This window comes from Pyrgilauda ruficollis, unplaced genomic scaffold (genome assembly GCF_017590135.1).
Source record: "Pyrgilauda ruficollis isolate IOZ18807 unplaced genomic scaffold, ASM1759013v1 scaffold29, whole genome shotgun sequence".
NCBI lineage: Eukaryota > Metazoa > Chordata > Aves > Passeriformes > Passeridae > Pyrgilauda > Pyrgilauda ruficollis.
Genome location: NW_024524266.1, coordinates 12408817 through 12420401, shown reverse-complemented (window position 1 = coordinate 12420401; position 11585 = coordinate 12408817). Strand labels below are relative to the sequence as shown.

The 11585-nt window shown below is 46.4% G+C and overlaps 1 protein-coding gene across 1 annotated transcript; it reads right to left on the bottom strand.

Annotated features, from left to right (window-relative positions):
* Positions 1-374: 374 nt before the first annotated feature.
* On the bottom strand, positions 375-9623 carry LOC121356267 (organic solute transporter subunit alpha-like). The gene is made up of 8 exons (XM_041472497.1): positions 9545-9623; positions 7984-8135; positions 7792-7865; positions 6289-6447; positions 3590-3701; positions 2538-2684; positions 1036-1141; positions 375-562 (listed from the first exon to the last, which is right to left on the bottom strand). The coding sequence occupies exons 1-8, from the start codon at positions 9621-9623 to the stop codon at positions 375-377; spliced, it is 1017 nt and encodes a 338-aa protein (XP_041328431.1).
* Between the last annotated feature and the right edge of the window lie 1962 nt (positions 9624-11585).

Genomic DNA, 11585 nt, shown 5'->3' with positions numbered 1-11585 from the left:
GGGTGAAATAAGATTTTTTAAAAGTCAAAAAAGATGAAAAATAATTACTCTGAATTAACTCTAAATTGTAGCCATTCTAATAGCTAAAAATAATTTTTTAAAAATCATAATGTAAGACAGTTTGGCACCATCAAGTGCTCAGTAACAGTATAAAATGGTATAAAACCTTAGTAAATTACATGGTGTCAAAACCCTCACACCATGTACACATGGCTGGAGAATCAACAGGATTATCTTTACTGGTCTTTCAGTACTGCAGCTCACAGGCACTCATGCCATGTTCTGACATGGACAGTGGCTATTTTTGGTGCAAGAATATACAAGTTCCTGAAGGTGATCTTACAGCTCCTGCATAACAGCAGCACAGGAAGCTTCTAAACCTTTGGCACTGCATCTTCAACAGCTGCACCATTCAGGATAATCTTAGGAGCCTGCTTCTTGTCCCCAGGTTCTTCAGCCACACACTCCGGAGGCTCCAGGTCATGGTATTTTCTCCGATAGACCACCCTGGAGATTACAGTTATCAGAAACATTTCCATGATGAGCAGCTGCTGGGCTATGTCTGCCAAAAAAGAAAAAGGGAGACAAAGAAAAGCCCCCAAAGGGGAAATTACTATCAGACAAAAAAATGAATAATTGGCTTATTAATTTTCACCTGTGCAAAAGGAACAAACTCTATCATCCTGTCCCTATATCTCTCACACTCAGCAATGACATCAGTTACAGAATTCCAGTATTGCCTATCAATAAGAATGCAATAAATTTTGCATCCAAAATACAAGAGATTTAACAGTAATTATGCATGTTGATTTCTTTTCCTCTCATTTCTGATTCCAGCTCTTCTCATTATCAATTTGCTCTCCAAAATCATGAGAGCTATGAAACTTTTGTTATTGTTTTTTAAACTAAAAAATGAGATTCTCCAAAAGCTAGATGAAATTTGTATTTTGGGAAAATACCAGAGATTGCCATTACCAACAATGAACTGGTACTTTTATAAGTAAATTAAGAACATTCTTCCCTCAAAAAACTTACATGATCCTCTTGCTGTAGAGGAGAGTGGTGGAGCACAGGGAATGATTTTTTGTGTAGCGAATATGTTGATAATAGTGGTCTGCAGGTGGTTCAGAATGACAATAAACTGCACCAGAAAGGGAAAACAAATGCCTTAGCTACCAGAAAGGGGTTTACAGTTCACACAACAATTTATAGTTCACACAATTCTGCTTTGATAACAGAACCTCTTTTGCCTCATTCCTCCTTGCTTGCCCTCCCTTTCCCCCCCCCCACTACCAGCAGGGTGCCTGCCATTCTGCAGAATTCATCTTAAGGTCAGGATGATATTGCTCTGAATAGGAGTATTAAATTAATCCTGGACTTGAAAAGTATTTCTTCTCAGGCCTTCATTTGGGAGGTACATTATACACAGACCTCACAGCAGGGATGTCAAATAATACTGAGTTCTGGATAATAGGTAACAATGTTTAAAAAATGACTGTTAATTTGACCCGTGAGCTTATGAGCTTATGTTCTTCCTTGTTTATGGAAGAAAGACTCAAAGAACATTTTTCCTGTTGTCTCCTCTTTTTGCCAAAGCAGGGAGATATTGTGGTCCCCAATTATATGAGACTGGCTTCTTTGCCAGAAGGTATGAGGGACTCTTCACAGCTTGAGTTCAGCAACCACCACTTGCTCATCACATTAGATTGAGCCAGACCTTTGCTGCCATGGAGTTATCCAAGTGACTCTGTAGCTGCTGGTGGAACTGCCTGAGTCTAAACCCTCACATCAATAGAGTTTGCCATCCCAAACCTGAATTCACCCTAGCACAGCTTTGCAGGTGTGACCATCCTGTTTACTGCCTTTATTAGTGCTTAATAGTGTACCTAACCTCAGTGCACCAGCCTTGATGCATGTCCTGTTCAAGAAGGACATATCCAAGGATTCTGCTGGACTCTATTTAGAGTGATGTGGAGAGGGTAGCCTTGTCCCTGTGCTTTTTCAATCTAACCTATGTGGTTCTGTTCCTTACTGTTTAATGATTTGCAGCCAGTATTTTCACTATTATCTAATTCTGAAGTACAGAATGGCCAAAAAAAACCCTTTTAAAACAGCATATTGTGGAATGCTGAAGCAGTTCAAACAACAGCTGCCTGCACAATGCAACGTCTCCTCTCTGAGGTACACACCAGCATTTTAACATTGCATTTCAGGATACCACAGCTACAAAGCTTCCTTCAAGCCCCACAGAAAGTGCTGTTGTGATTTCAGTGGTCTAAAGATAGACAGATTTTACATGGCTTTCACCTCTCCAGCACTCCTGAGACTAGAGGTAAATTGGCTCCAAGTGAAACTGAACAGCAGCCAAGGAGAGTGCTTCAAAGGGATGCAGCTTTAATCAGGTAAAAATATGGCTTTGCACAGTGTATTTAATGGGAAAAAATACCATAAATTTTCAACAAAGGAGCAAGAACAAGAGAGGCAGAGCAGTGTCAGCAGATAAGAGAAATTCTTACCAGAAATATTGAAGTTCTCACCTGATAAAGAGCAAATTTTGGGATAATGTTCTTACACTTAAGGAGAATCCTAACTTTTCGAAACATGATTCCTACTGCCCACAGAGCAAAAAGGGTGAGGGCACCAATGAAGCAGCTGATCCACAGCGCAGGTCCTTTGGGAGACAACTGAGAAGCAAATCACACAGCCTTATACAACCTTACTTCAGTGTTTCCAGGAGGAAGTTATGAACTGGATGATGTTAAAATGCTTTTTTCTATCTGCATGAAAGCTGGTGGCAGCAGCAGTTGCTGGGTTTTGCATGGGGACACTGCCCAGCACCAACTGGAGTGCTGGCACAGGCTCTCCTCCTGCAGGCACCAACACAGAGATGTGCTCAGCCTGGGGAGGTGCCAAGTGGCACAACCCCTCCATGCTGCAATTGCCAGCCATGGAGTGTGTGCCTTTTCAGAGACCCCAGCAGCACCTGCAATGCTCAACAGCTCATGAGAGCATGTTCAGCCTGACTTCTCAGGCAGGTCATTAATTTTATACCATGAAACAACAACAAAAATGTTACTGTTAGTCTGAGTAATCCAGGAGGTGCCAAATCATTATCAGATACAGATTTCTCCATCATCTTGCAGGTTACATGGTACAAAGCAGAAGTACAGTACTATCTTTTCACTTTGCACAGCTATAAAAATCACCATGTCTCGCTGAAAAACATAGAATTAGGCTTCCTGTTAACATGCCAGTATGTACACTTATTTCTTAAGGCTGTACCTTACAAAACACAGGGCAGATAGATCCAACAGGGCAACTTGCAGTCCTGCTATTCCAACCATACCAGCTGGGAAATGTATAATCTGATGCCCAACCCCCCTGATGCCAAATTTCTTTCCAAGAGAGTTGAGGAAGGCAGAAATCATGGATGTCAGGAAATTATATGCTTCAGGTCTCAAAAGAATACAGCAAGGACTCACTTGGAAATGGTCCTAGATTTCACAGTTTAGTTGTAGGCCAGGATAGTTACATCAGCCCTGAAACCTATGGATTTTGAGGACCTTCTCTGATTAAAATAGTTACTTACATTGTAAAGAACGTAATTGCCATTAGTCCAAAGCACTATTGATAAAAATACGAGCACAGGCCGAAAGACAGCAAACTGAAAGGTGCCCAGCTTCAGCCAAAAGAGGGTTTGCCTGGATAAAAAAAAAAAAAAAAAAAAAAAAAAAAAAAGGCCAAGATTGTATTAGTAACCTTAATAACATTTTCTGGATACTGTCAACTGCAAAAACTTTTCCACTTTTGCAGCATGTGGCTAAAATCTGGGGAGGAACAGCTTCAAGATTAGAAAATATTTCCAAGAATTTCCCAATGTTTATTTAATAAAGTCTCTACAAAAATAGTACTTCTCCTGCTCTGCAGCAAGTACATACTAACCAAGGCTGGGCAAAACATGATGTCTTTCTCTGCCCTGAAGCCAGCCAGAGAGACAGTAGCTGCATAACCGGTTTCTGAACAATGATGCCATTTGCCTTTGCCTTGTTGTCTTATTATTTCAGTCCTCCCATGAAATTGGACAAATCAGCCTGTTCAGCCACTTCCTAGTCCTGTGGTAGATCAAGAAAGGGGATCACAGACACCCAGGTGAAAGGACTGGTGGTTTTTCAGTGCATCTTGAAGAGTACCATGTAAGACCTGGGCTTGCCCCTCTGCAGCCTAACAGAAGAAAGGAACAGTCTCCCCCTGGGCAAACTGCACAAGGCCGGCAGGAGAGCTCGGGATTCCTTCACTTCTGTCACTATAAAGTGTCACTACAAAGCACACCTGTAACCTGGCCAGCCAGCACTGCAGCCCACCAGGAGAGGGGCAGATGAACTTTCTAACAGAGGGCATGGAAGCTGACTGACCTGAGCTCTCACAGGGGAAGCTGCAGCAGCTACAGCTGCCTCATGTTTTAGTCTGTTACTGTGCATTATTTCCCATATTTTCAGTGTTGTTTTCACTGGAGTTCCTTGGGCCCTGCCATCAGAGATGTCTCACAGACAACAGGCTGCCATTTAGTGTGCTAAAGGATATAGCTATGAACCAGGAATTACAGGAATTGCTCAATGAATATAGCTGGTAACCACAGGATTATCAACAGGACAAACCCATGTGGAAAGACCTGCAATGGGCCACCCACTTAGTGTGTACCTTTCCAAAGATTTATTATTCCCAGAGAGCTTTAAAGAATAACACATCTGACAAAGAGTGCAGTCACTGCAATGCCATGAGTTGTTTCCCTTGTTAATACAGGCCCACCTTTACTGATCACCAGATCTCTTCTGCCCCATCTCTCCCTGTTGTGTGGATTGTTATATTGCCTCAGCTGTACCTTGTTGTTTTCCCCAGGACTGCAGATATATATTGTTGGGTTTTTTTTAAATAATTAATCCCTCCCTTGGGGTAGCTCCCTGTTTCCCCATAGGATACCTATGGAAGGAATGTGAGACTGACTTTTCTCTCATATAGCTTGCCAATGCCTTTTTTTTAAAAAGGTACCCTGCAGTGGGAAAAGGACAGAGGTTAGAAGCAGAGAGCAAATGGGTTTCCCAGAGGTACAGACACTGGAGAGGGAGGCCTAAGCCATTTAAAGCCTTTTTTTTTTTCAACAGACAGCTGTCCTTCCTGCCAGGAGCAGTAGGCACTGTCTAGCCCCTGAAATGAGTCCATATTAGTTGACATCATCCTGCATAAGCTGCTACTGGGCTGAACAACAGCAAGGGAGAGTAGGGGATCCTCTCCAAACTCCCAACCTATACTCTATTAAAAATACAACCTATACTCTATTAAAAATTATGGAAACTTAAGTTTAAATTCTAATACCAAATGAGGCAGTTTAAGGAAAAATTATTGTAATAAAAAATAGAATTTTTGAAAATGCATCAGAAACCACTATGCTGTGTTCTGTTTGCTGCTTTTCTCTAAACAGATTGTACAGTCCCCTAGGACCCTCTGACACTAAAGTCCATACCCTCATAGAAAAGTCTCTTTTCAGTCCCTCAGGTTTTGCTTATAATGAGAGAAACAGTCCCATGCTCTATGCCAGTAGAAAAGTCAGGGAAATACACAAGGCTCCCAGGCTGTGGAGTGCTCTGTAGTGAGGGGTGACACCAACCAGAGGAGGAGCTCCACCAGGTTGTGCTCAGAGGAGGACAGGTTTGTGTTACAGTACATTGGCTCCTGTAGCTCTCCATCCTTACCTCCCTTCTCAAAGATGCTTTAATACTAAGTTTAGAAGAAGAAAACATCTGCTTTTGCCTCACCAGATAATGCCATTTCATTGAGAACAAAGCTTTACAAGAATTACATCTACTTTTTGTTCTAAAAAGTATTTTAATCTAAAGTAGTTTTAAAGTCAAAATCAGAATGAAACATTTCCATTTTATCAAAGTGAGAGAAATTTTCTATCAAGAGAGCCTCCATTTGACAATTCTGCTCGTGAAAAAATACATGATCTCAAGACACTTGTTCCCTTCTGGAATGAAAAGAAACTGAAATGTCAATTATTAGGTTTTCTAGAGTAGAAATTTCTCCTCCCACACACCTCTGCATTGTAGACACAAAATAAATTAGTGGTGGTGTACAGCCCCAGAGTGAGGATGCTGTTTAAAAGAAACAGTTTGAGATGTCTTGAGACTGACTTTGGGGAAACTTTGCTGTAAGCCTGGCCCTGCCAAGCTGGCTGAACTCCAGCAGCCGTTTTCAAGCTCCTTAAAGGGAAATCCTAAAGGGGTGACTCACCTGGTGATGGGCACACGAGGGAGGCAGAGGCAGCAGCAGCAGCAGGGGCCGGTGGTGATGGTGAAGTGACCATTTTCAAACCGTCTGAGGAGCACCTTCTGCCCTCCACACTCTTTAATCATCATCATCAGGAACTTGTGGATAACTATGGAAAAAAATCTAGGAGAGGGAGAGAATTCCAGCTTAAACTTGCCTGTGTGTCTCGTATGCCTGTGCAGGCCAGTGCCACCTCCTGTACAGGGTTTTCACAGCTTGTGCTTCGCAATCAACAAACATTCTAGCTCTGTCTTTGAGACACCTTCTGCTTTCTATCACCTTGGAGGAGCAGAACTGCCCTACCCTCACTGAAAGAGGAATAAACTGAGGCACAGAGCAGGCGTGGAATTTCCAAAGCCACTCTGGTGGCTGGTGGCAGAGTTGGTGTTAAAGCACAGGCTTTCCTGGCCCCAGTCATTCTGGCTGTGTTTTTCCATAAGTTATCTAGTTCTCACTAGTCCCAACTTTTTAGAAGAAGTCCTCTTGCTCCTCAAACATGGCTTTCAACAAACAAACACGGCTAGGTTCACATACATAGCTATCATTGAATGTGCTGGCCCAGGCAGGGTGTGGTTCCTCTGCAGACAAAGCACCTACTGCTGCAACCCCACCTCTCCCTCCCTCCCCAGCTGCACATTCTCAACCCTACCCAGGAACTACAGATTATGCCACCAAACATGGAAATCCAATCAATAAAAGAGGTCCTCTGCTGCACTGCCTGCAGCTTAGGCAAGGGAGAAGAGGGAATTTAAACATGCTTGAAGTGCCACAGGACTGGATTGTTGGAAGTTCCTGGCAATCTGCACTACCTGCACACACTGGCACATGCCAGCAGTATTCCCTACTACTGTTTTGTCCCTCCTCTTTTAATCTTTTACTCATCTCCAGATGTGGAGTGCTCAGGGCCATGGCATACCCCTACTTGGTCCTGCCCACCAGGGCTGTGCCATCACCTGCACAAAGCAGGGACCACATTTCTCCCTTCTCCTCTGTGAATGCCAGAGCTGTCATGCTCACACATAAAGTGCTTTTATCAGGACAACTGTGGAACATTTTTACATTGATGTGCTCATTGGGGGCTCACTTGGCACCATTAATAATAGACCTCCAGGGCTCATCATTAGTAAAAGTGCAGGGAAGAAGTCACAGGCCAGACTCTCATTCCACATGACATGCAGAGAGAGGAGAGACAGACTACTGCTCCAAAGAGACTCAGTCCTAGGAATCAATTACATGTGAGCCACAGATCCTTCATACTGACATTCCCACACTAGGGGACTGTAGCACTGGGAACTGCTTCAGCATTTTTCACCTCCCAGGAAAGAGCTGCCAAGAGATTTCAACTCAAACAAAGAAATTACTGAATTGTTAAATTTACAGAATGACTGTGTTACCAAGAGCAGCAGATGCTTAAAGGGAAGAAATTTGGGGTTTGGAGCAACACCTAGAAACAAGCAGAATACTCACATTCCTGCTGTGAAATCTGTAAACATTGTTGAGCGAGGAACCCACATGCCAATGCAAGAAGTAGTAGAGATCACCTACAGAGAAAAGGGAGGAAGGTTGTATGAAGGGCAGAGAGCTCACATGGCTCCTGTGGATTTTCAGGGAAGCCTTATTTTCAGCACTGAATTTTATCTTGTTTCCATGTTAACTTACTGGAGCTGCAGCATTAATCCAAATTATGATTGATCTTTTGGAGGAGGGGATTTTCCTGTAGATGTAGACTGCTTCCTCTATAAACACCAGAATGGCAATGAGCGTCATCAGAGTCAAGGTTGCAAAGAGAAATCTCCCTGGTAGGTCAAGGCCTGCAGAGAGAGAAAAGAAAACAGACAGTTCTGATTTATTTCATAAGCTTTTCAAACATTAATGTAACAACACCATCTCTGAGGGGCTTCTTTGCCTTATTCCTACAAATACTTGCACTCATCCCTAGTTACACAGGCAGACCACTGACTCCACAGAATCATTCAAGTACTGAAGTTCATGACTAAATCTTTCCAGGATCCACAGACAGCAGGCAGGAAGAATACGCCTTCACCTTCTGAAAGCATTATGCAATAGTCCATTTCAGAAAAGGGGAGTTCCAGGACAAATATCCTTCGATAAATACAAATATGTAGCAGAAATAAATACATAATCTGGGAACTTTTCCAGGCAGGCTACAAGCAAACATGTATTCACTCAGTATTAGTTCTCTGCTTCCATCATATGCTCACAGGTATGTTACATGTAACTTCCTTAGGCAGGCAAACTTACTAGAAGCTCGGGGGAATTTTGTATGGCACACTAGCAATGTAAGGAAAAACCTCTGATATACCAAGCCTGAGATAAAACTTTGTGTCTTCACCAAAATCTTTTTTGCTTCTCCCTTAAACATTTCAACATTTACCCATAGGTGATAGGTTTTATGTCTCCATTGACACTGGGTATGGGTATCAACTTTAACCCACAACTGACAGCTGAAGTGCATTTGCTTCCAAGGCATGTGTTTCCAGATACAGAAAAAGTGGAGTCATGCTTAATTTAGGAGAAGTTCATGCTCATCATCAGTACGAACTGCTGTGAGACCCGCAGCCTATGGGAAGGCAAAGCAGAGCCTCCGCTCCAGCCTCTTTAACCTAACCTCGTTCAAAAAGCCCCGACACTTCCAGACTTGGCTGCAGGCGGGGCAGTGCCGGTCTCAGTGCACATTTCCACTCCTTAAATCTCACCGGAGGGAGCCTGAGACCCGGCGCAGCCCCAGGGGCCGGTTCCGCTGTGCCATCCCCAGCCGGGCCTGGGCCGGGCCGTGCTGCGCTCTCGCCCTGCCCCGGAGCCAGCGCGGCCCGCAGACAGGCGGAGGACCGGCCGGGACGGGCGGGTGCCGGCCTCCGCTCGGGGATTTCCTCGCCGGGGAAGAACGGCGAAGGAACACGCAGGGACAGGGACAGGGGATGGGCAGGGATGGGGCACAGGCAGGGACAGGGGATGGGCAGGGACAGGGGGACGGACAGGGACAGAGGCACAGTCAGAGGCAGAAGCACGGACAGGGGCAGGGGCAGCAGCGAGGACGAGGACAGGGACAGATGACGAGGACAGGGACAGATGACGAGGACAGGGACAGATGACGAGGACAGGGACAGATGCCGCCGCGGCTGGGTGCCGAGGGCGCTGCCGGGCAGGGCCGCCGCGGGTGTCCGGCGGGCAGCCTCCTCTCCTCCCGCCCCGCACTTACTCCGGAGAAGCTCCTCCGAGTAGGGCGGCTCGCTGGAGCCGCAGGACGGGTGCAGGGTCCCGTTCGCCTCGCCCTCCATGGCTGCGCGGCCGGCGGCCCCGGCGCGGAGCCCGGGCGGTGCCGGGGCTGGGCACGGGCGGCGGGGTCGGTGCGTGCCCGGCCGCCGGTCCCGGGCGAGTGCGGGCGGCGATGAGCGGCGCGGAGCCGGCGGCCGGGCCCTGTTAATGATTACCCCGGAGCCGGGCGGGCGGGCGGTGCAGGGACCGAGCCCGCGCTGCCTCCTGGCGCCCGGCACGGCCGCACGGGCAGCGCCGAGCAGGGGCAGCGCCAGCTGGGGCAGCGCGCCCACCCCAAGCCCACCCCGCCTGCCGCGGGCTGCGGCTGCTCCCGGCCTCGGTGGAGCTGCTTGCGGCATCCAGCCGGGTCCATAGTCACAGCCCCAGCGTGTCGGGGCACCTGCAATCGGGTCTCGGCAGCCGAGGGGGCGCTGGAGCCGGCCGGGGGCGGGCGGGATCCCCGGGGCCGTGTCCGCCTTCGCTGCAGCCCCGGGACACGGACGGAAGCTGCTCCGTCAGGGGAGCAGGTGTTTGAGGGAGTTTTCATGGAGCCCTTCACCAAAGGTTTCCCGATCGACTTGGCTGCAACGAGGTGAGACGCTGAAGGGGAGCGCAGTGAGGGTAGGAATATACCGAGAGATTCTCCACTTTCCCACACGTTTCCTCTGCTGGAAGGATTCTTTCTGCAGCCTCAGCACTTTCGGGCTGTTTCCAGGAAAAGGGAATGAGTACTGAAATGATGGAATTTGGTGACCCACCAGGTTGTTCAGGACACTCGCGCTGAAAGCTGGCCAACCCTAATGGTTACTGCGCTGAGTGACAAAATGACAGGGACACGCTGTAACAATGAGCACAGAGGGTGTCCGGGGGGAAGGAGGACAGTCCTAATTACCAATGCAGTGATAAGCGATTGCCGCTCATGAAAATGATCCTGGGAACACAGTGGACAGTCTTCAAAAATGACAGCAAGAATCAGCATGGGACAAAATGCAAAGGACTGCGAGAAATTTGTGGATAAATAAAGGAAGACACAAACCAGCTAAAATACATATGGAGGCCTCCCTTCACCATGCTGGTGTTCTAGAAAGTTGAACAAATTGAAGTGGGGAGGTGAGGAATTTAGGGACATTTTTAAGCACCAAGGGCCCTTGTGGTAAAGGCTTGTAGTCATCTTGCAGTTTTCACAGGATTTCCAAAGGTTTTACAGGAAGGACAGGCCGGACACTGAAACACTGCCAGCAGGAGCACAAGGATGCAGGGGAGAATAGGACTGCTCACTGTCTCACACCAGCAGGTACTGAGAGAAGGCAGGCTCCTTCCAGAGTGGCAGGATTCGGGAGCAAGACAGATGAGGCTACTGACAGCCTGTTCTGTTACTGTCAGGACAGCTTGGTTACAGATCAAAGTAATTTATTTCAAGTCCTCCTTGGCATTGCTGGCATTGTTTTCACTGCATTGAGAGGTGAGGATGAAAGCCTACCAGTTTCACCAGTGAGTGGCTGTTGGAATGTGGTATCTGCCCAGTTCTGCCCAGAGCATTCTCCACCCAGCACATCTGCTGCTGCCCAGCTGCAGAAACATACAGGCAAAATCCATGAAACACTGTTCCAGCTTATTTTCTATTTGAAAGACTGTTTTCTCATCCTGAAGAAACAGTTGCTGGAAGAAAGGGAAATGACCTCAGAAGAGCATTCATTTTCTACACAGTTTGCTTAATTTTTTTAACCAATTATTTTGAGGAGGTCATATTCCAAAATGTGACCAAAATCTCATTAGGATTGCTGAGATTTAAACATGGCCTAAGGTCTTTGAATGTTCTTCCTGAGCAGACACAAGAGGATTTCCATCTGTTGCTGTTTTGGTTGCCAGCTCCTTGTATTCCCTAAAAGCTAAAAATAGAACCCCCTTACCTGTGAATTCCTTTTTCTGAATGAGACAGGTTTGGCAATGCTTGTGTTAAAGACATGCATACACGAAGTGTAAGA

Coding starts and splice junctions, on each gene's coding strand:
- LOC121356267 (XM_041472497.1), bottom strand. CDS start 9,623: ATGGAGGGCGAGGCGAACGGGACCCTGCACCCGTCCTGCGGCTCCAGC. Junction 6,448..7,791: donor ACAGATTTCACAGCAGGAAT/GTGAGTATTCTG, acceptor TCCCTCTCCTAG/ATTTTTTTCCATAGTTATCC. Junction 3,702..6,288: donor CCTCGTGTGCCCATCACCAG/GTGAGTCACCCC, acceptor TTTTTTATCCAG/GCAAACCCTCTTTTGGCTGA.